Below are 25,214 nucleotides of genomic sequence, written 5' to 3'. Positions count from 1 at the left end.
ATCTAAATTATGAACTATGACAAATATTATATTACCAACACACGGACGGAACGGAAGGGAAGGGAAGGGAATGTGCACACGCCTCCTTTTCTGGTGATTAATCATTGTGGTAAATTGTGAAAAATAAAGCAAAATCGGTAGGGAAGCGGATATAGGAAAAGGATGACAAAAACGCTGCATTTTGTTGGCCATTTTGTCGTGGAGACGGCCACAATGCAGCCGGGCCGTGAACAATTTATTGCCCTAAGCCGATTACGGGTTGAGTACTCCTTCTCCGATCTGCCCCAGATCCCCGATGTCCGCATCCGTCGACACCGCTCAAAGTGGTCACATTAAGTAAGCTTAGGTCTTAGCACTATTTTTATATTCCTCCTTCCTTTATTTCACTCGCAGCTCTGGCTGAAGGGTTAAGGCAATTAAAATTGAAATCACTCGGCCAGCTTTACTTTGATTTGTTGACCGGAGCTAATTACTGATTAAGAGGGCTTAGTCGCACTCAACTGGTTGCAATGGCTCCAACTTTATTTCGAGTATTTGCTTTCAGCGAGAGCTTGTGGGTTTTATAAATGAAATACTGGGACTTTGGGGGTACTTTTATTACTTATTTAATGTTTGCAAAGTGAAAAGAAATTAAGTTTGAATATTAAGATTTAACCCTTATATAAATCTTGTATTTAAGAGTGAATGTGTAGGGACATTATTGATACCATAAACTGCTATAATATTGGTACATAATAATTCAATTTGTAAATATTTTTTTCTTATTTTTAGGTAGCTTTAATTATTTCTTTATGGAATTTTTGATTTCAGTTATATTTTTATAATAATCAAGAAAGGAAAGTAACTTCGGGAAGGCGTAATTCGATCATTAGTAATCTTAAAATATATACTTTTGTTGAATCGATATTAATTGATATTTTATATGACAATTTCTTCGACAAATCAATTTTTTTAAAACTCATAACTAAGTCAAAAAAGCATTAAATTCAATTTCGAAAGCTGTTCTGGGCTATTAAAAAATTATTATTATTTTTTTTTTTTTTTTTTAATAATTTTAACGATGTAACCCCTTATCTTTTTTTTTTTTAATTTTGGAACATTTTTGAAAATTTGTTTTTTTTGTTTGAAAAGATCTAGATAGACTCAGCTCTTTATGTTGATCAAGAATATATGTGATTTATAGGGTCGGAAATAACTCCTTCGTAGTTTTACAAGCTTCTGAATATAATAATAATACCCTGTTAGAGTATAAAATCTATAGCTATAATACTCAAACTTTTTCATTCAAAATAAACAGAACTAGCCCCGTTTGCCCATCATTATACATTTCCTGCAGTAGCAAGATCCGTCTGCCCATTAGTTACCATGATTATTACAACCCATAAAGACTCTAATCCCGTTGGCAAACATTATGTGACGGATCTGAACCAATTTATGTACAGGAAATGCTGGACAAATCGAAATGGAGCTGGCTCATTGAGCCCAATGATGTCCAGCTGACATGGCAGGACAGTCCACCCCCATAAGTCATTGATAGAGATCGGTTTTTGGGAAATTCCTTTAACAAAATAATTGCAAATGCTTGAAAATTGACAGGGTCAATGTATTGCATACTTGATGCACTTGAAAATGAAAATTGAAAACTGTCCAGAGGAGTACGGATATTATAACCATCGATGGCGAGTGGAAAATTATTAGAGTGTGCAGCCGGAGAACGTAAATCAAGATTGACGCATGCGTTGAGGGAAAATGTGGAAATGGAAAATGGTTAAATGGGTTTTTCCAAAAACTGCGCAACGGCAGCTGCCACTGTTTGGCACACACCCCGAGGAAATTCCAAAAATGGGAAAGGGGAGAAACCACCCTGATCCTGGCCCTGCTCCTGCTCCTGCTCCTGCTCCCGTTCCTGATCCCGACTTAGGGTTGTGGCGGTCGCCTTGTCGTCGTCATTATCCTGATCGAACGCAAATGTGTTAATTCTCCCCGAAACAGACTCCGAGCATCCCATAGTTTTATCAATCTGCCTCTCGACTCCGGGGCTGCATGCAACATTTGTTCACCACATGCCAGGAGTCGCAGTCCTTCCTTCCCCTTTTGCGACGTAATTTATGCCCCGAAAGCATCCATTATGAAAACATCAACACACACAGTGCAAATCAAGCAATTATCGTTGGAAATATTCAACATAATTATCGGGCGTTAGAGGATTTCCATAGAGCAGTACAGAGACTCCCGGTTTGGGTTAGAAAAAAGGCACACGCTATGTGAAATTTTATTTTATTTGCTTAATGGGATACAGCGTGTGCTTAAATCCATTAGAGATCACTTAGGGATTTCAAAAAGTTAGCCTTATCAAGATGGGATATAAAGGAGTCACACTCTAAATAAATATTGTAGTTCGGAATTTGAAGGACTTGTGGGACAAAGAAGGTAGTTCGTAGAGGCAAAAGTTGACTAAATAAATGTATTTGTTTCAATAATTTTCTTACTTTCTATTAAATATATTTTCAATATTTGGTACACAATTAATTGAAGTAAAAATGTAAACAAAGCAGGCATTAAATCAATGTCTTAAAGTCTCTACATAAAATTTTGAAATACTCTTCAAATACCTAAACAACAGTCAATTATTACCTCTTAAAAATGTCTGGACGCGAGGGCGGTAAGAAAAAGCCTTTAAAGGCCCCCAAGAAGGACAACAAGGACCTAGACGAGGATGACATGGCCTTCAAGCAGAAGCAAAAAGAACAGGCAAAGGCCATGGATGCGGCCAAGGCAAATGCCTCCAAAAAAGGACCTCTTGTAGGCGGTGGTATTAAGAAGTCGGGCAAGAAGTAAAATACAAATAATATGCAAGATTTCGGATGCTGCAAGTATCCCAAAAATATGGGTAACTGCAAGCTATATTCTTTCTTAACTACTTATTATAGAAGAGACTTTTTCTAGCACCAACTTTCATATTTACAAAATCAAAAACGAACTGAACACTTGCTGGCACATTTTACAAATTAATAATTTCTTGGACTTGCCAATGCCCTTTGTTCATTTTAAAAATTCAATTTCATATTGTGTCAATTTGTTCATTTGAATGCCCTCAAAAAGGTGTGATTAATGTCCCCCTCAAAAAAAGTCGAATAAAAACAGGAGAGCATTCCTTTGAAGTTCTGCAGACGGCAGCCACGGCGGTCAAATGTCACAACACCTACACATTCGGAGGAGCAAACAAAGCGGCAGCATTTCTTTCGGGCATTCAATTTGGCACCGACAGGAGCCTGGCTTTTGTGTATGCAAAATACATGACAGTTAAATGAAAGGAAAATAACATTTTCCCACAAAAAACACAAAAACATGCACACACACACACACACACACACTCGGGGGCAGGAGAGGAATTTTGTGCTGATTTTGACAACTTAAGTGTGTGCCGAGTCGGAGCCCTGGAACTCGAGGACTTCTCTCTTTTGGCCACATTTTTCTTTTGGGTCTTTCGGGTCTCCTTTCCCGCTCTTAGAGTGTTTATTTAGATTTCGTGCCTGGCAATTGGCTCTGGCCACCGGAGGGTTATCCCTTGCGGATCAAAGTTGAAATTTATACACACAAATGTCACACCTCTCAAGGATTATGTATAACAAAGACGATGGCTGGCAACTGGAGCCGAGAAACAAAACAAATTTCAGCATACCTCGGCATTGACTTTACTCCGGGATATGTGTCATATCCACCTCCTTCTCAGCTTCCCAAAAAAAACAAATTGTTAAAAAGATTATGCTCTGTGCCAGGGAGGAGCGGAGAATTTCTTTCTTCCTTTTTCCATGGCTTCAGCCGTAGATTGTGGCCGCCTCTTTCTGGTCCTTATTTTGTTTGGCAACAGCTTTCAATGCCATGTTCCCTGGCATGTTTCTGACTTCGGGTGGTTTCTGGTCCTGACTCTGGCTGTGATGCTGCTTGTGGTGAATATTACGACATCTTACATTTTATGTGTCCTGGCCCCCATCCCTTTGGCCACGAAGTGGGCTTTATCCTGGAATAAAATACGGGATACGTTTGATATTCTTATTTTGCGTGCTCCTATTTTTAAGGTATTTGCTGGAATGTCATTTACGACACCTTAAAGCAGAGCAACATATATATTTTATTGTTTAACTTTATATAGCATAGTTTAATATTTTCATTTAATTAGCTGAGTCTTTTGTCAACGCCAAATTTTATGCCAAACTAAACATCAAACTTTTGAAAAGAAACTGGCCTAGTTTTTGTCGCTGGAGGGGAAGCAAACTAAGCCCAAAAAGATATCCAAAAGATACACATTCCGCGCAATAGAAGAGGATGAGGCTTGAGAGTGCCAAAATTTCGTCGCTAAGCAAACGGCCAGAGAATAAAACTACCATAAAAAAGGCGGCAGCAACTCAGTACTATGGCTAATTATGTGTATTTTAAGTTTTTGGCCAGCTCACTAGTCCTGGAAAATAAGAGGAGTTACAGGAAGACTAGCTACACTTACAAAATATCTTTTTTATACCCTTGCAGGGTATTATAATTTCAGTCAGAAGTTTGCAACGCAGTGAAGGAGGCACCTCCGACTATATAAAGTATATATATTCTTGATCAGGATCAACAGCCGAGTCGATCTAGCCATGTCCGTCTGTCCGTCTGTCCTTCTGTCCGTCTGTCCTTCTGTCCTTCTGTCCGTCTGTCCGTCTGTCCATTTCTACGCAAACTAGTCTCTCAGTTTTGAAGCTATCTGAATGAAACTTTGTAGTTAGCCTTCTATATACTCTCACTCGTATATATGTCGGAACGGGCCGGATCGGACGACTATATCATATAGCTGCCATAGGAATGATCGGAAAATTTTTACAAAAATTTTTTTAACTTTTTCAGTTTTCAATAGAATTGGATCAAATTTGAGATATAGCCATTTTACTATACTCTACAAATTTGCATAAAATTTTATGAAAATCGGACTACTATATCATATAGCTCCCATAGGAACGATCGATAAATTAAAACAATTAAAAATTACAACTTTTTCGGTTTTCAACAGATTTTCATCAAATTTGAGGTATAGCAATTTTATATTAGTATTAAATTTTGTGTCAAATTTCATGAAAATCGGACGACTATATCATATACATAGGTGCCATGCAAACGATCGTTTGATGTAGAGGAAAAATGCAAATCTGTGAATGTAAGCCGCAAATATAATATGTATAGGTGAATACAACGAAAGCAGGTATTACTTCATTGTTTTTTAACACAAATATATATCATTTATATTGTATGGTTTTTTATTCATAGAAGTTCTATCTGCAAGGGTATATAAACTTCGGCGTGCCGAAGTTAGCTTCCTTTCTTGTTCTTTATACTGGAAATGATATTTCAAGACAAATCTGGGTTCTATTAAATGTATTTTCTGTTTGTTAATTATTGAAGCTTCTTTAGATTTTATTTTAAAATGTCTTCTAGGCTTTTATTCATATTTTCTTAATCCCTATTTTTACAATATTTCTTCATGTGTCCTTTGCATACAATGCGACAACGTCAGCGTTGAGTTGCATAATTAAAAACTTTACATTCTGGTATTTAAGTTGCCGTGCGCAAAGAAAAGATACAAAATTATGTTCGCCGACGATTTTTCCTTCTTCTCGCCGAACAAATAATTGAGCAGGAGGAGCAGGAACTGAGACTGGCGAAAGGAGAAGGACAAGTTGGCTCAGAGGGGAAAGAAACATCTTTAAGTTGGCCAGGGCAAATAATAGCGAGCGGAGGCCACAAAGGACCTTTTAACGCAGCCGCCTTGTGCTCGCACAAACGCAGGAAACAGGATATTGGATCATTTAGCATTAAGGCGGCATCGCCCTCCAACCCAGCTCCAGCTTCAGTTCCAATCCCAATCCCGATCTCCTCCTCCTTCCTCGCACTCTGGCTCAATGCGAAACAAGTTAAGCGCAGCGCGAACAATAAAAAGGGAGCACAGGATCCCAGGAGCTGGCTATGGAGCTGGAGCAAGGACGAAACGCGTTACGCTTTAATAACTTGCCGCAGGATTAAGTCCTGTGCAATGAGATGATAATGCGGCGTGGCTTTCGCAGCGGGAAGTCCCCGCAGCCCGCATCCCGTCCCCCTTCTTTTCGTAGGCGCCTTGTTTGCGGCTTGTGACTCTCCGAGGATAATGTTGATTATGCTGCTGCTGTGGCGTATCATAAAAGCGCTGCCATCGCCCCCAATCTCGGTCCCCCTTTCCTGTTTTAGCCAAACAAATTATATTACAAAATGATTCTCCCGCTCCTGCAAGGCGCATTAGGATCGCAACAGAAGCCTCCTTTTGTCTGGCTGGGTTATGTGCCTCCTTTGGCCGGGTTCCACATCACCGCAAATTTATTGGCAAAAGGAATTTCGGTATGGGATATGTTATGATGGAGTTTGTAAGGCATATTATTAGTTGTTTCTATAGGTGTTTTTGAACAGAATTTTGTTTAGAAAGTATATCCTTGATAGGAACATTTTAGAAACTACATTAACCAAAGTTAGTTCATATTTCTTTTTTATTTATAATTTGACTCACAATCTTCTATGATTTTATTACACATTTTTCCTAAATTTTGAATCTCTGTTTCGACCAAATCGCCAGGCTGAAGGAAAGGGAACGAATCGGAATGGGCAGCCGATCCTGCGGGTGTGCCCGTCAGGATAATGTCACCTGGACACAGGGTCATATAGTGAGATAAACGATGGATTAGAGCATCAACCTTAAAGATCATATTGCTGGTATGACCAGACTGACGCTCCTCCCCATTGACGAGCGTTTTGATCCACAGATTGTTCACATCAGGGACATGACACCGATGAACAATGATGGGTCCGAGTGGCAGGAAGCTGTCAATGCTCCGACCACCGAGCAGGGCATTCCAATCACGGGCCACAATATCCTGAACGACCATGTAGCCAAAGACCTTATTAAGCGCCTCCTTGGGCGTCACCTCACGGCATCGCTTCCCCATGACCACGGCCAGCTGGCAGCCATAGTCGATCCTCTTGCCTGGGGTGTGTGCCGCAATGATGTCCAATGCCCCCATTATGGAGGAGGCAAATTTCACATAGAAAGCGGGTTCCCGTGGTATCGGAATGCGTTGCTCATAGCAATTATCCCTGTAATTGCAGTCCACGCCGATGATCTTGCCGGGCGTCTCAAGGGGCGGCAGTAGCTCAGGACTCTCCGAATCCACATCCTTGGCCTTCATGTACTGCACACTGTGCAGGAGACTCTTCATGCAGTACCGCTGCCGAATGAAGTCGAGCATGCTGGGCGAGGCGCAGGTGACGTTGGACAATTCCACCATCTTGCTGCCATCCTCAGAGACCATGCCCAGACGCTTCACCTGCTCATTGGCACGCCGGTATTGAATGAATCTGCACTTGGGTTGCTCCTGATCATGGAGCTTGAGAGCTTGCATTGAGGTTGCAGGATGCTGGCTAGAGCTCTTATTTTGGGAGGTACGGGGCAGACGATGTTGCTCCGCCAATTGCATTTTATTTGCCATCAGTGGGGCCCAACACTTGGTGCCACGGCTGCGAAGGTTGGACAAGAAGGTCTTCATCCCTGGCGATGTCTGGTTGATTTTACTTAAATTTTGTAATGAATACAGTGAAATCTTCTGGAGTTGCATGTCCCTAAGTAATAGAGGGTACTTATCAATGGTTTAACTAGATTTTTTGAAATTCTAGGTATTTTTACTAGTTAAAAAATTCATTAAAAACTGATTGTTATAAAAAGGAAGCAGAGATTGACTTCAATTCGGTTTTAAAAAGTTTACTTTATAAGAAGAGAAAGCTGGGTAATTGTATAGAACATATTATATAGTATTTAATATTAAAGAAATACACTTATTCTCGCTTTAACCATAAAACATTTTAAATGTCGAATGGTTAATATAGCGCCTGAAATGTCACTTGCCAGCGACACATCCTTAAGGAGTGCGGTCGTGACAGGACCCCAACTCCAAAGTGTCATCAACGCGTCATGAAAATAATAAACATACATGCTCGCAATTCGCTCAGGCCTTTGTTTCTTTTCTTTTCGTTTTTCCTTTTTTTGGAGCTCCAAGCTTATTATTTCTTTTATTTACATAATGTAGCCATCCAGCCTCTTGTGTGCAATTTACATAACACGCTAACAAATTTCCCTTTGTTGATCATCTTGGGGTATATGGGGAGGATATGGTGGCATTTGGGGGCGTGGTTTATGTGTGTGCGCTTTGTCTTATTTGTTTTTATATGCCAAACATTTGGCGGCTTTATGGCGAGAAGGAGGTCATGAGGTTTGATTGGCCTGGTGTAGTTCAGGACTCTGCTTGATGGCCCAAACATAAAATTAGCCCAGAGGAGAGAGAGGGAGTGATTTGGCTTAGACTGGAAGGAGGCAGCTTCTTGCTTAGAATTTTGAGTTGGAAAGTAGTACAGATGACTTTGAAATTAAATAAAGAAATATATGCCTTGGTTAACCCATATCTGTTAGATCTGTAAACCAATTCACAGAGCTCTTACCCTCCAAGTGGAAAATGGAATTTAAATAAATACTTATCGGCTGTGTGTGTTTTCTTTTCTCGGCTTTAATAATGCCATCAGAAGCATGGCATAGGTAAGCGAAAACAAAAACAGGATTTATCCATTGTGTGTCCTGGAATTGGATTAGGTCAGGGGATCGGGAGGGGTGCCATCTAGGGGATGGTCGGTTAGTTGGTGGGCTGCTGCACGCTCCACCGCACCGACTTTGGGTAAATGCAACTGCAACAGCCTTGAGAGGATGCGATTCATGGCAGGACTCACTCGGCAATTGTCCTGCCTGTACAGTGTACAGTATCTCCATCTGTATCGCTTACATGTCTGCTTGACAAGGTCCTTGTTGGTCCTTGTTGGCTTGTTTGCTTCTGTAGTTGTGTTTTGTGTGCGAGTTTGATTATTTGCCAGGATAACACACATCAACACACCGAGTTGAGGTTTACAGCTGGCCGGGGACACAAGCCTTGATCCTTGTTTTCATTGCGTTTTGATTGGATTTTTCTACGGCCTTCTGTTGCCTCAATTAAGCCGCAGCAGTGGCAGCAGCAGCAGCCGCAGCAATCCTGCCAATCTGCAGCAGCTCCTATTCGTGTTTTGATATTTTATTGCTGTCGCAATGTTTGTTTATTTTTGACGCCGCCATCAAACTGCACTGCGGCACAGGACCCGCCCACTGCCACCGCATCCTTTGCCCCCTTTCTTTCCAAATATATATATTTTTTTTGGGTGGACCTTTTGTCGGGCTGTCAATATGTCAATTTGGCTGCCACTCTCTGGCTGCCGCTCCTTTTCATGCTTTCTATGACACAAATTAAGTTGGCATTGTCGTCGTCGTCGTCCTTGTGAGTTTTGCGTTCCGCATTCGTTTTCGTTGTCGATTTCGATTTCTATTTCATGTACGTTTTCCGCCTCGATTTGATTCCATTTTGATGTCCATTCGTTTGCCATTTATCCTGCCACATTCTCCTCCCAACTTTTCTGATTTTTCCGGGCAGATCGGGATCGCTTGGTGGTGGTGGTGGTGGTTTTTCGTGGCTCAATTGCGGCAACATTATATTTTTATTAAATGCAATCAGCAATTTTCGTCCTTTTGATGGCCGCACAGCTTGATTAGAATTGTTTAGGCAATTAAATTCATATGTTTGATTTTCGTTTCCGATTTTTTCTGTAATTTCCACAAAGGTTTTTCCTCGTTGTTTTTTTTTCCTTTTGTTGATTGCATTGTGCGGGCTTTAAATAGTGGGTTATGGGGGTACAGTTCTAAAATATGAAACTATAAGGGATAAAAAAGTATTTTATATTAATCTATAAATACAGGAACAATATATACTTCATATATATTTAATTTCACATTTTAAAGCATTTATTTTACATCCTGTTCTGATAGTTAAAGTCTTAGTAAAGTCTGAAAACTCCTTTAAATCACTTCCTCTTAAAACAGCAATATAAATAAATTAAAACCACCAATCCTAGCTAAATGCAATATCGGAAATCCAAGAAATAAGCCACAAAACTCGTTCGATAAGAACCACACTTGGCAGGATGCAGAACTCGATTAATCTGCATTCAGAATCGTGTTTTTCCCTCCAATTCAACTGGAAACCGCGATGCCAGAGGAAGTGCGGCAGCAGCATCTGGTCACAGTTCGTTTTGTTTTAATTTTTTTGCTACCATTTTTGGTAACAAAGGCCTAGTAAATTTGCAAATAGAAAGCATTTAATTGCAAATTGTTTTTGATTTTGTTTTTATTGTATTGCTTTGTTAAGGCGACAAAAGCCAGCGACGCGGCTTAAACGGCGACTGGAGCATAAATCCTTGAGCGGTATTATTATAGTGCGGGAAATCGGGCATCTTGTGGGATCTGTGGCGGGGGGAGCGCAGGGGTACTGGCCACAATTTCCGTTTTCCGGTTGCCGCAAAAGCTGCGCAGCGCCTGCAGCTCAGATTCACTTTTTGTGCAACAACAAGGCGCAACATTTTGCGGTTTCTGGGGTGCACTTTCCCCCAAGCCTCGCCCCCTTTTGGCCAACATTGCCAGCAAGCTACCACAACGCATGCATAAATTATTATTTCCTCGTCTCGCTTGCCACTTGCTGCCAAATGTAGCTGCAACATTTCTTGTTGGTCTCGCCCGCGATGACCCTACAAAGGAAGTTGGGTATATGGAGTAGGTGATCGTATTCGGAGAGATTGGTAGAGAAAATTTGGGGGGATTTGTTAAGGTTATAATGCTGAGAGAAGCTTTGAGGGAGCTTAAAGGTTTCTTATTAAATAATAAATAATAATAATAAATAAATAAGGAAAAAGGCAGTATTTTGTGCTTAAAGAGTGACACATATTCTAGAACAGAAATTAGAGATACTTCATAATTTTAAAAAGATTTAAAGGATTTTCTAACTTAAGCTTTGGTGGAAATCACATTTTGATATTTATATTCTTGATTGTCATTATTTAAAACATTATTCATTGTTAATAAGGTTCAAAATTACCCCTTCACTGCGTTGTGTTTTTCTTACTAAATAAACCCCTGAAAGGGTATTAAAATATGATATTAAAGAATACTACCTTATTTTGTATGACTTTCAAACGCAGAATCTAAACTAAAGATCAATTATGGCTTGTAGAACTTATTAAATTTAATTATAACTATAAATAACTTTAAAGAGCACCTTTAACTTCGGCTTCTTTCGATCTTTGGAAGCTGTATCTTCTCCTGTTGTCCCGTGCTGTTGCTGTTGCTGTTGCTGTTGCTGCTGCTGCTGCTGCTGCTGCTGCTGCTGCTGCTGCTGCTGCTGCTGTTGCTGTTGCTGTTGCTGCTGCTGCTGTTTCTCATCGGTACGTCATTGCCTCGCATGCGAATGACATTTGGAAGTGGTTTTGGTTGTCCCAGCCCCTTAAGCACCCCCTTTCCACCACGCTTGAGCCCTCCCTTTATGGTTGCCGCCTGTCTTTCTTTTGGCGCTGCAAGTGCCACGCCCACGCTGGCAACACTGAATGACTGCAAAAAACCAAAAAAAAGGAGAAGCAAACATATTTGAATGCTTTTGTTTTGCATTTTTATTACGAACACACACACATAAACAAAAATTCGTTTTGTGGTTTTTATCACGCACAGACACAAGCTGCTGAAACCCGCCTTCATTTCGCCTTGCTCCCTTTGCCCCCTTAACCCCAAAGCCCAAACCCCCCCGAAAATGGCAACAAAAACGGAGCTCTCATGGAGCAAACTGCTTTAATTGGAGCCGATGGTGTTATTTATATAAATGTTTGCCATTTCTCTTCGTTCGCCCAGTTTGCATTTCATTTTTTTGGCAGTTTAAATTGTAGGCGTCATGTGATATATTGGCCATCGCTTGCTGGATTTGAGCTTTGGCTTCGAGTCTGTGTCCGAGTGCGAGTCTCCTCTTTCTCTCTCTCTGAGGCTGACTGACCTTGTTCTGCTTGTAATTCTCCCTTTTTACGGCTTTTTGTGTGTTTGGCCGAAAGTGTTTTATGGGTTGTTTAAAGTTGAAAATATGGCTGGCAGGACATTAAAGTGTGTTTGCGATGCGGTGACCCATATGAGAGAAGTGTGGTAATATCATTCTCTGGGTTAATATGGGTTTTCGAGACACTTTTTTTTGGGACACTTGCAGATAGCGATGCTGACAGCTTGAGTGGTTTTTACCAGAGTGAATTTTTGGGAGTTCGTGGAAGGAAATATGTGTCAAATAAGGAAATGACCAAGAATTTAAGTTGATAAATACAAAATATATTTAATTTTAAAGTCATATGTGAGATATTTGAATAAAATTGAAATTAATAATCCAAAACTTCCGAATAAATTATAGATAAATTAGTTCAAAAAGGATCCGTGACTAAAAAGAACTAGATTTATGTGAATTTCCAACACCTGCCCAGGCATGGCCAATTAGGGCTTCCTCCTTGTAGGTTTCCTCCTTGGTACTCCCTATCCCAAATTGCCTGCGTTGACCTCCAAGGAGGCTGGGCCAATGTCAAGGGTACCTGGGGCAGACATCTCTCATGTGCTCCCATTAGCTTCCTCCTTCAAAGGGAAATGGAAACGCAGAAGAAGCCAGCCATAAAACCGTGAAATCACATACAAAGTGCATTTAACGCGCCACATCAAAAAAAAAAAAATAGAAAGAAAACCTAAGAGCAAGCGGGGAAAAAACATTTTGGTTTTAATTAAAGAATAGAACCGAATGTCAGAGAGAAAGAGAGAAATGTACGAGGAACATATTTTAATTTAATGTTTAGCTGGGGACGCAGTAAGTACTTCCCGTTTACAGCTAGACGTGCGACTCCCACACACATGTGTGTGCCGTTACAGACTCCAATGTCAATGCCACACAGCAAAGGACTACTTGCCAGGACAACAGCAACAAATTCTCGACTCAATTTCAGAAAATGATTTAACGACTCCATTCGGGCATGAAATTGCAAGGAAGTGCCCGTACTTCATATGGGGGGATCCCCTCCGTAGGCTTATTTCGAGACGAGTGTTTTAAATGGGGAGCTACAAAGAAAAACAAAAAAAAAAACAATATGAAGAGAATGTCCTCGGTGCTAGGACAAAAGCCATTCAGCAGCGGCAGCAACTTTATCACTAAGTGGGAAAATCTGTAGGATTTTTTAAGTGCTGCCTGGCACGGAACCGTACAGAGTCCCGGGGACGCACCGCAGCTCCTATTGTGTCCTTTGCAAAAAAAAAAAAGAAGAGAACTCCCCGGTTTCAAGTTCGTGTTGTCTAGGGACGAACGAGACCCGTTCAGTCTTCACTTTGTTTTCCTGTTTTCAAGGTGTGCTAAGGAGGCGTAAGCACCAAACATTTTCATTTACTTTGCGTTTTTAATCACGGTTAAAGGATATGTCAGACAACCGCTCGTTATTATATAGACGAGCTGTCTTTCTGTCCGTTTTTATCCATTCTGTCTGGCAGGATGTCAACGCAAATTCAAGTGAAATGATGCACAAGACACAAGGCACCAAAAGGGAAGAAAGCGAGGAAATGGCAGGCAGGACAAGAAAAGGATTGCTACCGGATGAATGCACTTCATTTGAAGTAGAAAGAACAAGGAATGCACGGCTCATTGTTAGTCGGTGGTGCTACCAGGAGCAACCTCCGAGGGCAGCGCCCAAGTCAAACCCTAAAGGATTAGAGCCGATGGGTGTGTGCTGCAGTTGATTTCCCATTCGCATCTTCGATGATCATGTTTTGGCATATTTGTGGCTAAAACACAAAAAAAAGAGGTCTCTGGCATTATCTTCCCCGAAGGGAGTGAAGTTCTGGGGAATTGTCTGACAGACTTTGGCTTTGGCTCTTTAAGGCGAATCTGAAGGAAATATAAGAAGGAAGTGGTTAAATTTCGCGTGAAAATGTTTGACATCTTATGGTTTTAATAGGAAAATCTAGAATATTAATTACAGCTCGTTGTTCCTACTATTTTTAAAGTTCAGATAAACTACATCCATGTAATGACTCCTTTATATAGTTACAAGCTTCTGACTAAAATTAGAATACCCTGCAAGGTTATTGATATATTAAAATATTGATATTAAATATTATTACAATATATATATAAATAAATATTATTTTTTTTTATCTTAAGCAAACCAAATCTAGTCATCACTTTGGAAAAACTATCTACATTTTAGATCTTCCAATCAAAACCACCCATCTTTGCTAAAAACCAACCCACATCTAGCCTTCGTTCAAACAAGACATCAAAATCACTTTTTTCATCTTAAGATAGATCACTCTAGATACCCTTGAACCCCCTTTTGTTCCTTTTCTATATAGATAGATGATCGTTCATGTGAAAAAAAGAAAAGAAAGGATTAAGGGGCTTAGGGTGTGTGTGCCTATGCATGATCCTTGATGATGTTTTGTCATATCTGTTGACTGGCAGTCAAAGGTTAGCCAAACCCCTGAACAATATCCAAAGAACCTTCTGAGGAAAACCGCAGCTAGCGGTACATAAAACTGTAGCTCAATATTTTCCGACTTCCAGCTGTTTTCCACGACTCAAAGGCGGTGATGAAGTTGTTCGCTTGCCTCTCAGAACTTTTGAAGAAGCCGAAAGTCATTAATTTCGAGCTGAAAAGTTCTTTCCTTTCAACAAGTTGGTGTCGCCGCTGGTCAGGGCCTCGCACCTATGTTCTAATCGTGTTTTTCCCAGAGAACGCTCCCCCGACCCATCGCACACTTCCATCTCATTAAAACAGGTGTTTTAATTATTGCAGCAATTTAATTTCCGTCAGTGTACATACGTGTTCTTTGAACGAACGTTTGTTATTCCTCGGCCCCATAAATGCCTTGGCCACTTGGCACATTTTACGAGCTGCGAGTGAGTCGGCCTCGAAGACCATTAAAAACTGTTGCACTTTCCTCTCACCCAAGTTGCTCATTAGGCGCAGTTCCAGCCTAGCCGTGCTCTAGATATGATTAATTTTTTTGTTTTCTGTTTATTAGACTCGTAAAAATGGCAACAGAGATAGAGAGAGAGAGTTCTTTATTACTTTATTCAACTGTTTTTAATGGCGATTATATAAAGGAGCCTTTTGTTTTTCCATTGTTTTAATTGGAAGCTAAAATGTAATGCCTAAAATGATTGTGTGTTGGTTTAAAGTTTACTCTATATAGTAAAAATGATTATATCCTTTAGGCATACAATGATCTCTTTTTTATATCTGACAATGACTTGAGAAATTATTATTTTAAATGTATGAAGATCCCATCCCAAGACCCTAAGTAAATTTGATCTAAATTCTTTATAAATCCGAACTATTAACTCATCTTTCCTGTTGACACAACAATAAAGTACCAAACTTCCCCCTAAGGTAACCCTTTTATAATGAAAAATAAACTTAATTCCCGCGTAATTACATTGTCAGGGGTAGGGAAGAGTTCAATCAGTTGTTATTTTTTCCGGTCCTAATCAATTTTTGAAGACACAAACTGACGAAAAACCAACACTTTCCGCAGCATTTCATACTTAATCAGGTAATAATAACATAAATTAAATAAACAACGGATGGAGGCGAGAGAGAGAGAACTTTTATTTTCTCAAAGACGAGAAAGGGGGAATTCGATGACGATGACGAGGTGTGTTAAATTTCACGCGTTACATTTAAAGCATCCCATACAATAACACAAATACCAGCTGCTCGAACCCAAACCCAACCGATCCAAGATACCAAGATATGTATCCAGAATATTGCAAGTTCATTATACAAACACCAATCAAACATCGATGGGCCGAGGGGCCATTGGAGCAGGTATGAAAATCCAATTAAAGCCGTCAGGCAAATCGGGGCCGCAACAGTTGTTGAAGGAGGAAAACTGCAACCTCACCGCACACACACACACACTCTTCTTACTCAATTAGAACAGAAAATTCGAAGGAAATGTGTGCAACGACCTGGGGACTTTGAGTGTGTGTATGCCAACCAAAATAAATACGAAATTGTAGGCAAACGTAGGCAGCAGCAGGCAACCCATAACTCCAACTCCAACTCCAACTTCGACTTGACTCTGACTCTGTGGCCAACTCCTGCCATGTCGATTTTCCTCCTAAAAGGCTTGAGTTGATTTTCAAGTGGCCCGGCAACTGTGGCACTTGAAACCTTGTTTCTTTTCCCCCTTTTTTGGCATTCTTCACCTGTCAAGGTGGACGCTCTCGGACTCTGACTCCGCCGGGAAGTGCAATAAGAACGTCTAAAACCTCACACTTCAAAACTTTGGCCGAAACATCAAAGTTGACGTACACAATGGCCATTGATGTGATACAACTCGAGTGCAAAGAAAACAAAACACGAAACCCTAGTAGTCTTCTCTTGGTCTTGTGCCCGGGGTGCCTGCCAGCATCTGGAGAACCACCAGAGACAGAGGAGTCCGGACTGGAAGTCCGAGTAGGAGACGCAGTCTGTCGTCCTCGTCTCGGTCTCGGTCTCGGTCTCTGTTGTCGTCGTCGTCGTCGTTGGCGGTGGCTTCAATGTTGTGTCGTCAGCCTCAACAAGCGTAAAATATTCTCAGAATTGCAACAACTTTAGCTCCGGCTTCAGCAGCAACAGCAGCAGCAACAATAGCAGCAACAGACAACAGCCTTTTGGCAGAATTTCGACGGCCACAGGAGCGCACCAGCATTTGGGGCCCAATGTGGGGCGGAAAAAGCCATGAAAGCTGTGTGGGAGTAAAGAAAAACATACTGTTAGGGGGTAAACTTAAGGAAAATATTAGGAAAAAGATTAAATATAGGAAAAAAGATTTAAATAATGTAATTGTAATTAGTAATGAACCTGTCAAGGAGTCATGTCCTTGGAATAAGCTCAAGATGTTCTAGAATATAGTAATGGTTGTAAACTGTAGTCTGAATTTCCATGAAAGACTCTTGATTGACTTGCAGATATTGATTTCTGTGCTACATAATGTGAGACCACTAAAGCTCCCGAAGGGCCTCAAACTCAATTGGCAAATCCTGACACTGGTAAAGTGGGTTCCCTTGAAAGGGGGTTCCCTTCTCCTTAACCTCCTGAAGGCTCTACTCGACCCCATTCCCACATTAACCGCTACCGTTTCATTACCGAAAATCTTCACTTCCTGGCATTAGAACAATAATCGATGGACGACAACGACGTGGACGTCGACAACATGGCCTGGCCAGGCCACCGACGGCACGATGTCGTCCTCTCACAGAGAACTCAGTGTACATGGAACCGTCTCTATCGGAGCACTTAACATTTTCGGCTTTGGTTGCATGTTTCGTCGTGTGCTGAATGTTGCATAAATAAAGCGCAGATCACACGCAAACAAAGCTGCAGCAGCCGAAGCAGCAACAGCAGCAACAGCAGCAGCACCAGCAATTGCAGTACAGTAGAACCACCACAACGGACACTGACACGGACACGGACAACATCAAAGTGTTGACTTGACATTTTGAACGACATTTTAACCTGTTTAGCAGCAGCGTCCGAGCTCAGTCGAAAGCCAGGCCAAAACCAAACAAGCGTGGCCAAAGCCAAGTCAGCGTGCCATGCCAGTTGGTCGCATCATAGCCGAAAGTTGGCAACGGTTCGGGAGTGGGTTGGAGTCCGGTATGGAGTCGGGGCTGGAGTCGGTTAATGGGGGATTAGAGGGTCTAAGGGGAGGGCCAAGGGGAGCCAAATGAGACCAGCGAAGCAAACAACATGCCATGCTGCAATCCGAATGACTGCACGCTGTATGTTCGATACACTTTCTTTGGGAAAGTTGTACGAAAAGTAAACTAAAGTGAGCTAGAAATATATATATATTTTTATTAAATTGAAATTATAAAGGAGATATGATTTACTTAAATATTATATGGATTATTAAGGTATGTTCCTTCAAATGGAAGTAGTTAAAAAAGGGTACTATAGTATATATCGAAGCAGATGCATTTTTGAATAAAGTAGATATAGTATGATGTCTCAATTCAGATTTTACATCCCAAGAACTTCAATAACTAGTCTGATATTTACTCCTTAGCTCTCAGCTTCTCTAACTCCTAAATTAGAGTATCTAATATTCGTTAGATCCAATCCTCTCTCACCTTGTTCTCGCTGTTGTTGCCTGCTCTAACTACGGCTGCGATGGCTTCTGCTGGACGAGAATTCCGGTGATGATGACGCCGATTCGTTTTGGGCCATGTTGTTGACTCGCCTGGATGGCTGGTTGCCGGTTTGCTGGTTTTGCGAAGATGGTTTCGAGCTGGTTGACTCGCTGGGCCGCCAGGCCGCTGGGCTATGTTTGAGCTGTTGTTAATTTTCCTAAAATCAAAGCAGAAAATGCACAGGAAATGTAAACCGTTTTGCGGTAATACCAAAAACACGACGACGACAAACTAGAACGGAGAATGCTCTTCAAGAAATTGCATTCCCCGGTTCTCTGGCCCTTTCGGCCGTGTTTGGCCAACGCATACAAAGTGCAGGCGCTTAATGGCCGGCTTTATGTGTTCATCTGCTTAAGTCAAATTAAAATATTAAAATTTATGAACATTGCCGTATGTTTACCCGAGTCTGATTATACCCCTAAGAAAAAATCCAGCAAAAAAAAGAAGAGAGGAGCGAAATAAAAGCGAATCTTGCAACGTGCATCTCGTGCTGCAGTTTGGGGTTCGCAGTGGAACCTGCTTAAAACGAAACCTGGACTGGGCCTGTTGCGATGCGCTGCAGATGATAAATAATCCACGCAAATCCCTCCCGCTCTTGAGGGCCCACTACTCCTCCCCCAAACCCCCAATCCCCATTCCCCACCTGCGCCACTCGCTCATCCGGCAGGTGCAAATCGCATGTGACAGCCAGACACTTAACTCTTGGCTCTCCGACTGGCCCAGAGTGCTCGAGAGCTGCTCTGTCTCTCTGTCCCTGGCTGGGATCTGGTCTCTGGGATCTGGCCTAATGCAAACACGTAAGCCAAGCTGACCAGGTCGCCATTCCGAGTCCGAGTCCGCGTCCAAGTTGGAGTCTGGAGGAGCTTCGGTCATTTTTTATCGCATGTTAATCACAACCTTGTGGAACTTTGTTTACCTTCCCAACTGCAGCTCCCAGCTCCCAGCTCCCTGCTGCCAGGTGGAGTTCAGCATGAAGCTTGGCAGCTCTTCTTCGCCCTTTTTGTTGTGCGGAATACCTTTTGTGTATTTATAGCTACCCTTTTGCCAAGGAGTACAGTGTATTCATTGGGGCTTAGACAGGTTGTAGAGTATTTATAATATTATACTTCTAGGAGGAACCAGACTAAACTAATCAACGTTTAGTATCTTTTATAAGTCATTATCTATAATTAATATAGTATATAATAAAATATATAATTTTTTTCGCTTTTTGGGTATTTAAAGAGAAGCAAATAGAAGAAGAAATAATTAAATATAAACTGTTCTCTATGGGAAATCAATTTTAAGTATTATTTATCTGACTTAAGCTAGATCAAATAGTAACAGCCCGTTTTTAATTTGAAGAAAATTTGTTTTCTTAGGTTTCTTTAAAATATATTTCCCAAAATTCTTTTATTTAAAATTAAATAAGAATATCTACGTTAACTTTCTTCGTTTAAATTTCATTTATATAAATTAATAAAGAATTTTTGTGAGCTTGTTTGTAATAAAAACGTAGAGTATTTAAAGCCTAAACCTATATTGAAGATTTTTTTATAGAGTTCTCTTATATCTCTTTTAATATTTTTTCATTTATCCTCTGGTTTTAAAGATATTTAATCATATTTATATATATATCATATGCTTTCTATATGGTTGCATCATCTCTCGTTATTCCCAAGTCAGGGTATTCCATGGCTCAGCTAACCGGGCTTAATCCCGTGTTTATTTTTTTTATTTTGTTGCTGTTTGCCTGTATGCATATTTCCAGCTGCTTCTCATAGACTTTGAGCCTGGGTCTAAGTGAATGCAATTAAAATTGACGTTAATCTGCTGGAATTCTGATGTTTTGTCATGTTTGCGCGCTAAAGATGTTATTTTGTTTTGACATGCTCTTGGCCGGGCCAGAGCAGCAGCTTTGGTAACCAACGGCAGCTCAGGTCTCGTTTTGGCCAGGATGGAGTGCATGCAACAAAGTCCACAAAGCCAGCAAGGAGTCAGAGACGACTCCCGTCTCCCGACTCCCGACAGTCGACTCTGGACTCTGGATTCTGGATTCCCGACTCCCAGACCAGCTCTGTGTGTTGTCGTGTACATGTAGATCAATCTATCTAACTAACGCGCCTGGTGTTTGCCCGGACTGGCTCTGCCTAGGAGTCTCTTGGCCTGGCCATGGCTTGTTATTTAAATTGTTATATTATTTGTGGCTGGCTGAGCTTGGGAACCCCATCTAGCTGCAGCTCAGCCCGTCTCTCTCCGGCTTGTTATGGCTTAACTTTAATCGAATTCGTCTGGCGTCGGTGTTTTCTGGTCTTGCCTGGGACGGATATCTTTGGTCGCTGGTCTTTTGGCTTGAAACTGCCCTTTTAATGCCCGTTTTGTAGTGTCTTAAAGACATGCAGTTAATGTTTATGATTGCTTACTCAAATCACTTATTAAATGGTTTTTCCTGACTCGTTTATTGTTTGGCTATAAATAAAGACTGGTCCGGCGATTGAGATTACGAGTTCAGGGTAAAAGGGCAAAGGCAAGCCAAAGGATTCATCGAAGGTATCAAATGACCAAGAAGCTCAAAGGGTAAAACAATTAAATCAAAGATATCTTCATAGAGGGTTCTATTGGGAATATTTGGTCTTAAATTATTCCATCTTTAGAATTCATAGAAGATAAAACAATGTTTTGAAAAACGTAATATTGTTACTATAAATATTTATGAATAAGCTATTAAATATGAAAGTATCTCTTATAGGGTTTTATAAATACTATTATGATATGAACATTGGAATATGTTATGTTTGAAAAATCCCAATTGTACTACAAATTATAAACTCCTTTTCCATTTTATTACCAAAAATTCATTAACAATTTTTCCCCACCAGAATGCAAGCTCCATTTAGTAGCTCCTCATATCTCCTAAGTAAATCAAAAGAGTCCTTGCAATCCCCAACTTGGACCTCACATTCACTTCAGTTGCCAAATAAATATAATAAAAATAAAAACATATATAGACTGGACAAAACAAAAACTGGCGAAAAGAAAGCAGAGCTGAGGAGCTATAAATCTCTAGCTACTATCTCACTGCACACACACTTTTAGCCATTATTACTGCAACATTAAGACACCCAAATGGCCAGGCTTTTGTTGGCAGATCCCAAAGCCAGATGCCAGGCCATAACTGCCATTAACATTGGCACTTAATTTACTTTTAGCCAAAAACCGAAAACCAAAACAAACGCAAACAGACAAACAGAAGCGCGTACACTCACACAAAATGACGCACTGCTGCTATCTTATTATATTTGGCCAACAATAAGGAGCCACCAAGGAAAAAAAAACAGTACAAAGAAAATAAAAATATATAAACAGGGGAGAACAACAATTAAAACCATTTTCGAGCGAGCAAACAAATGCCAATGGAGAGACTGGGAAAAAACGTCGCATTCCCATTGTCCGGCCAACCTCCTGCGCTTATTTATTGGCGTCCTGTCCAGTTTTTGGCCATTGTTTGCTCAGAGTGGGGGTTGGAGGAGGAGGGCCAAGGAAAAGGAAAGTAAACCAGGGAAAAAGGCCACCAAATAGGATAGAATGAAAGTAGCTCAATCTCCTTTCGTTCCTTCGATATCTTAACAATTTTCAATTTTAGCTTTTGTTCTCGAAAGCAAACAATAAGACAAACAAGCTGAAATGGTGCCGTTTAAAAGAAGTCAAGACTAAGCGATGACCATTACATTTATTGTTTATATAAAAGAGATACATGATTGTATAATTAAAATAAGAAATATATGTTTCTTATTTACCTCTAAAAATGTTCTTTTACTATTGTAATAAATACTATTTTTCTGAGAATCTATAAAGCTCCTTTAAAGCAATTGATATAAAATATTTATATTTTATTTATTTTAGATTTAATCTCTTTATTATGTCATTTTTCCAGCTTCTATTTAAGAACCCATATACCCTTCTCTAAGGAGATACAACTTCAAGGGGACAACTAAATCTAATGTCCTTTATCCTCATCACGACCTTTTTTTTCAACGATTCCCCTTACATTCTGCGGTAGGTCCTTTTCTCCCCTATTTTATTACCCCAACCCATAAGTTGATTTTCATTTAATTTGATTGCATTGCCAAAGCAATTTCCATTCCATTTTAATTCCTATTTTTGAACTCATAAATAATTGTCAGAGCGCACAGGCGTGAATGCCTGAGTTCGGTTCTCCACCTACATAGTTACCCCCTTTGTTAGGGCCCCAAAAATAGAGCTCATAATTTTTGTCAAATTCAAATGGTACTTTCTATATATATAACATACATTTAATGTTATTTCGGGGGGGAATTTCCAGAATTATTTCCGGTGGAGTTCTGCTTCGTCGCTGAGGCCCAGGCGTTAATGAGCTGCAGCATGCGTCGCCGAGTATCTGACAGATACTTTCTGCCATTGTCAAATGCTTGTCACGCTTCAATGAGGGCCTCGCCGACAGAAATTTTCATAATTTTCCCCCCCACAAGGGCGGAAAAGGTTCGGTTCCGATTGTGAGTTTGGTTGAATTAAATTGTAGTTTTTTTAATTAAACCCACTTAAAATTTATTGTTCATTGAATAGAGTTTAGAGTACGCATTGGCCATGAAATTGTTTAATTTCCTGTTTACTTTTTGAGAGTTGATTAAGACATTTCAAGTGAAAAAGAATCTCCGAATGAAGTGGTTTAGAGTCAAATGACTTTTTTATACCGAAAGTCTTGGAATATGTTTATAATTAAGATAGAACCCCGCAGAATAATGTATATTTTCTAAATAATTCGATTGTCAAATGGCAACAACCCAACGATCTATCAAGTAGAAAACGGAGACTGCACTTCTATCTATTTGTCAGGTCGTTAAGACAGTCGTTCTCAGTGCCATCCGACTGTCTATTCCCAGGCATTCAAGCATAAAACTTGCCAGCGACAGGAAGCCAGGGGGAACCCCGAAAAAAACAGAGACTTTAGCGCCGAAACAGATGACAGATCGTTCAGGTATTTTTACAGCATTGATATAATTAATCGAGGGGCAGGAATTTTCAAGCTTAAGTCAGCGAGCTTCAACTGTCAGCATGCCGCTCATAAATTACAATTTATTATGACATCATATTTTTTTCTTTACTCCAGGATTACTCGGTTTCCATTTCGTTCAGTTTCCCTGCTCAGTTTTGCTGCATAAATTGTACAGATCCAGATCTAGATCTAGATATAGATGCCTCTGTGCCAGGGCAGCAGTAATATTTCCTTGCATTGAATTGTCAGCGCCTGCTTACCTAGTCATAATTTAGTGCTTCGACAGGGCCAAGTCTCCTCCAGCTCCTCCAGCTCCTCTTGGTCTCCTCTCCGGGCTGTCAGCACTTCTCCAGCTAGCTGCTAGTTTATACGACTGCGAACATGTGCACGATGCATTTATTATCTATGCATATCCTGGGCTCTGATTGTCGTCTCGGCTCTTTGAACTTTCCTGCCGGATTCTTCCGCCGTTGACAGCTTCTTCTGCCTTCTGTCTGTGGGTCTTCTCATTTGCCATATGATTTATTCGGTTATTATAAGTGATTAGTTGGCTTTCGATGGCTTCCATATGTGGATTTAGTTGCAGGCAGATTAAGATGTCAGTCTGAACGGGGGGATTTACTTTATGACTATTATTTAAATAATATTCCTTTTCCCCATCTTCTTGCAAAAACCAATTAGTAAGGCAATTTCAGCACCGCTTCCCCAAGCAAATTGTCTCATCATGATCTTGGCACTTTGCTACCCATTAGCCTTTCTAAATTACGGCTTCATTGCGGAGCAGTTCAAAAATTAATTAAAACTTCTGTCTCAAGAACGATGCCTGGTCAGAGATTATAAATGGGGAGCGCCAGAAAAAATTGTGCCACACACCAAAAGAGAAACAAAACCCAAATGAAATTTACAAAAAAAAAAACAAGGAAAATAAAATACAAACTACTTTAGAATAACTCATTACGCAATGGCAGGCGAACAACTTTATTACACCTAAAACATTTAAAAGTAATTTACAACAGACATTAGCCCGAAAAAGAGACGAGAGCCGGGCGAAAGCCAAGAAGATGGGACCTTGGTCCCAAAAAGATACACTAAGTACTTGAAGTGCGCGGCAATTAACAAATTTCAAAACGAGATAACGCGGCCAACAGAATCTTGACTTGGCCCAAATGGTCAGTGCAGCAGCCAGTCAGCCAGTGAGCCAGCTTTTTATGGTGACGATTAAGTTGTGACGATAACATTTTAATTTACCAAAACCCAGCGGACCTACAGCAAAGGACCAGGACCAAAACCAGGGCCAGGACAATGTCCCGCGTCCAGCCTCCGATTCTTGGGAGTACATAAAATCGGGTTTTATGTCCCCTGAAATGCAGCTGAAATCGAGATCTCTTTTTCTCCCTTCCCTTAAAGAAAAACCATAGGAAAAACTAAAGATTTGTGGTCATTGATTGTGTGCGCACACACAGAGATTTTAATTTTCTAATGAAAGATAAATGCTCTCGAGATACTTTGGCTCTGGTTTGATTTCGTGTTTCTCCAGTTTCCCTGGGCTCTCTGGCCGAGTCTCAGTCTTGGGCCACATAAATTTTCACTTGTCCCTGGGTCTGGATTGGTTTCTGTTCTAAGGAAAACCCAACTGGGTTGCACCTTTCTGTGGCCTTTTCATATGCATTGTCATTGATTATAATAAAAATCAAAATAAGTTGTAATTTATTTGGGGACATTTTGATATTTTGATATTCTTATAAAGAGGAGGGGCCCAATCCCTTTTCAGGGAATTTGATCAATCAAATCTAGGCGAGTGGAGGAGTTCCTGCAAGTCACCATTAGCGGGGAATGATTTATTTATTGTTCAGAAACTGTGCTGTGATTTTTTGCATTATTATTTAATTAAGGCGCAAATGAGGTTTGCGGTTAGGGATTGCAGGCTGCATTTTAATGCATTTTCGATTGAAAGGAAGGGAAGGAAACCATTCCAATAGAGAGATTTATAGAGCGCCTTTAAGTAAACTATT

At 40.5% G+C, this 25,214-nt stretch overlaps 1 protein-coding gene and 1 pseudogene across 2 annotated transcripts; one reads left to right on the top strand and one right to left on the bottom strand.

Annotated features, from left to right (window-relative positions):
• Window positions 1-2,498: 2,498 nt before the first annotated feature.
• LOC110191223 (translation machinery-associated protein 7 homolog pseudogene) lies at window positions 2,499-3,322 on the top strand (annotated as a pseudogene). The gene is made up of 2 exons (XR_015271994.1): window positions 2,499-2,890; window positions 2,947-3,322. The product of XR_015271994.1 is annotated as a translation machinery-associated protein 7 homolog pseudogene (transcript).
• A 3,080-nt stretch (window positions 3,323-6,402) lies between these two features.
• On the bottom strand, window positions 6,403-7,813 carry LOC110191397 (oxaloacetate tautomerase FAHD2A, mitochondrial). Its single transcript, XM_020962255.2, has 2 exons — window positions 6,566-7,813; window positions 6,403-6,512 (listed from the first exon to the last, which is right to left on the bottom strand). The coding sequence occupies exons 1-2, from the start codon at window positions 7,665-7,667 to the stop codon at window positions 6,439-6,441; spliced, it is 1,176 nt and encodes a 391-aa protein (XP_020817914.2). The 5' UTR covers window positions 7,668-7,813; the 3' UTR covers window positions 6,403-6,438.
• Window positions 7,814-25,214: the final 17,401 nt, after the last annotated feature.

Source organism: Drosophila serrata, unplaced genomic scaffold, assembly GCF_035046125.1.
Source record: "Drosophila serrata isolate PLE 108 unplaced genomic scaffold, ASM3504612v1 contig_272, whole genome shotgun sequence".
Classification (NCBI taxonomy): domain Eukaryota; kingdom Metazoa; phylum Arthropoda; class Insecta; order Diptera; family Drosophilidae; genus Drosophila; species Drosophila serrata.
Note: the sequence above shows the minus strand (reverse complement) of the source record. Positions and strands in the feature narration are given on the sequence as shown.

Bases quoted from the DNA above. Each gene is read 5' to 3' on its own strand.
- LOC110191397 (XM_020962255.2), bottom strand. From the start codon at position 7,667: ATGCAACTCCAGAAGATTTCACTGTATTCATTACAAAATTTAAGTAAA. The intron at 6,513-6,565 runs GTGAGTCAAATT...TGGTTAATGTAG, and splicing joins TAATAAAATCATAGAAGATT to TTTCTAAAATGTTCCTATCA.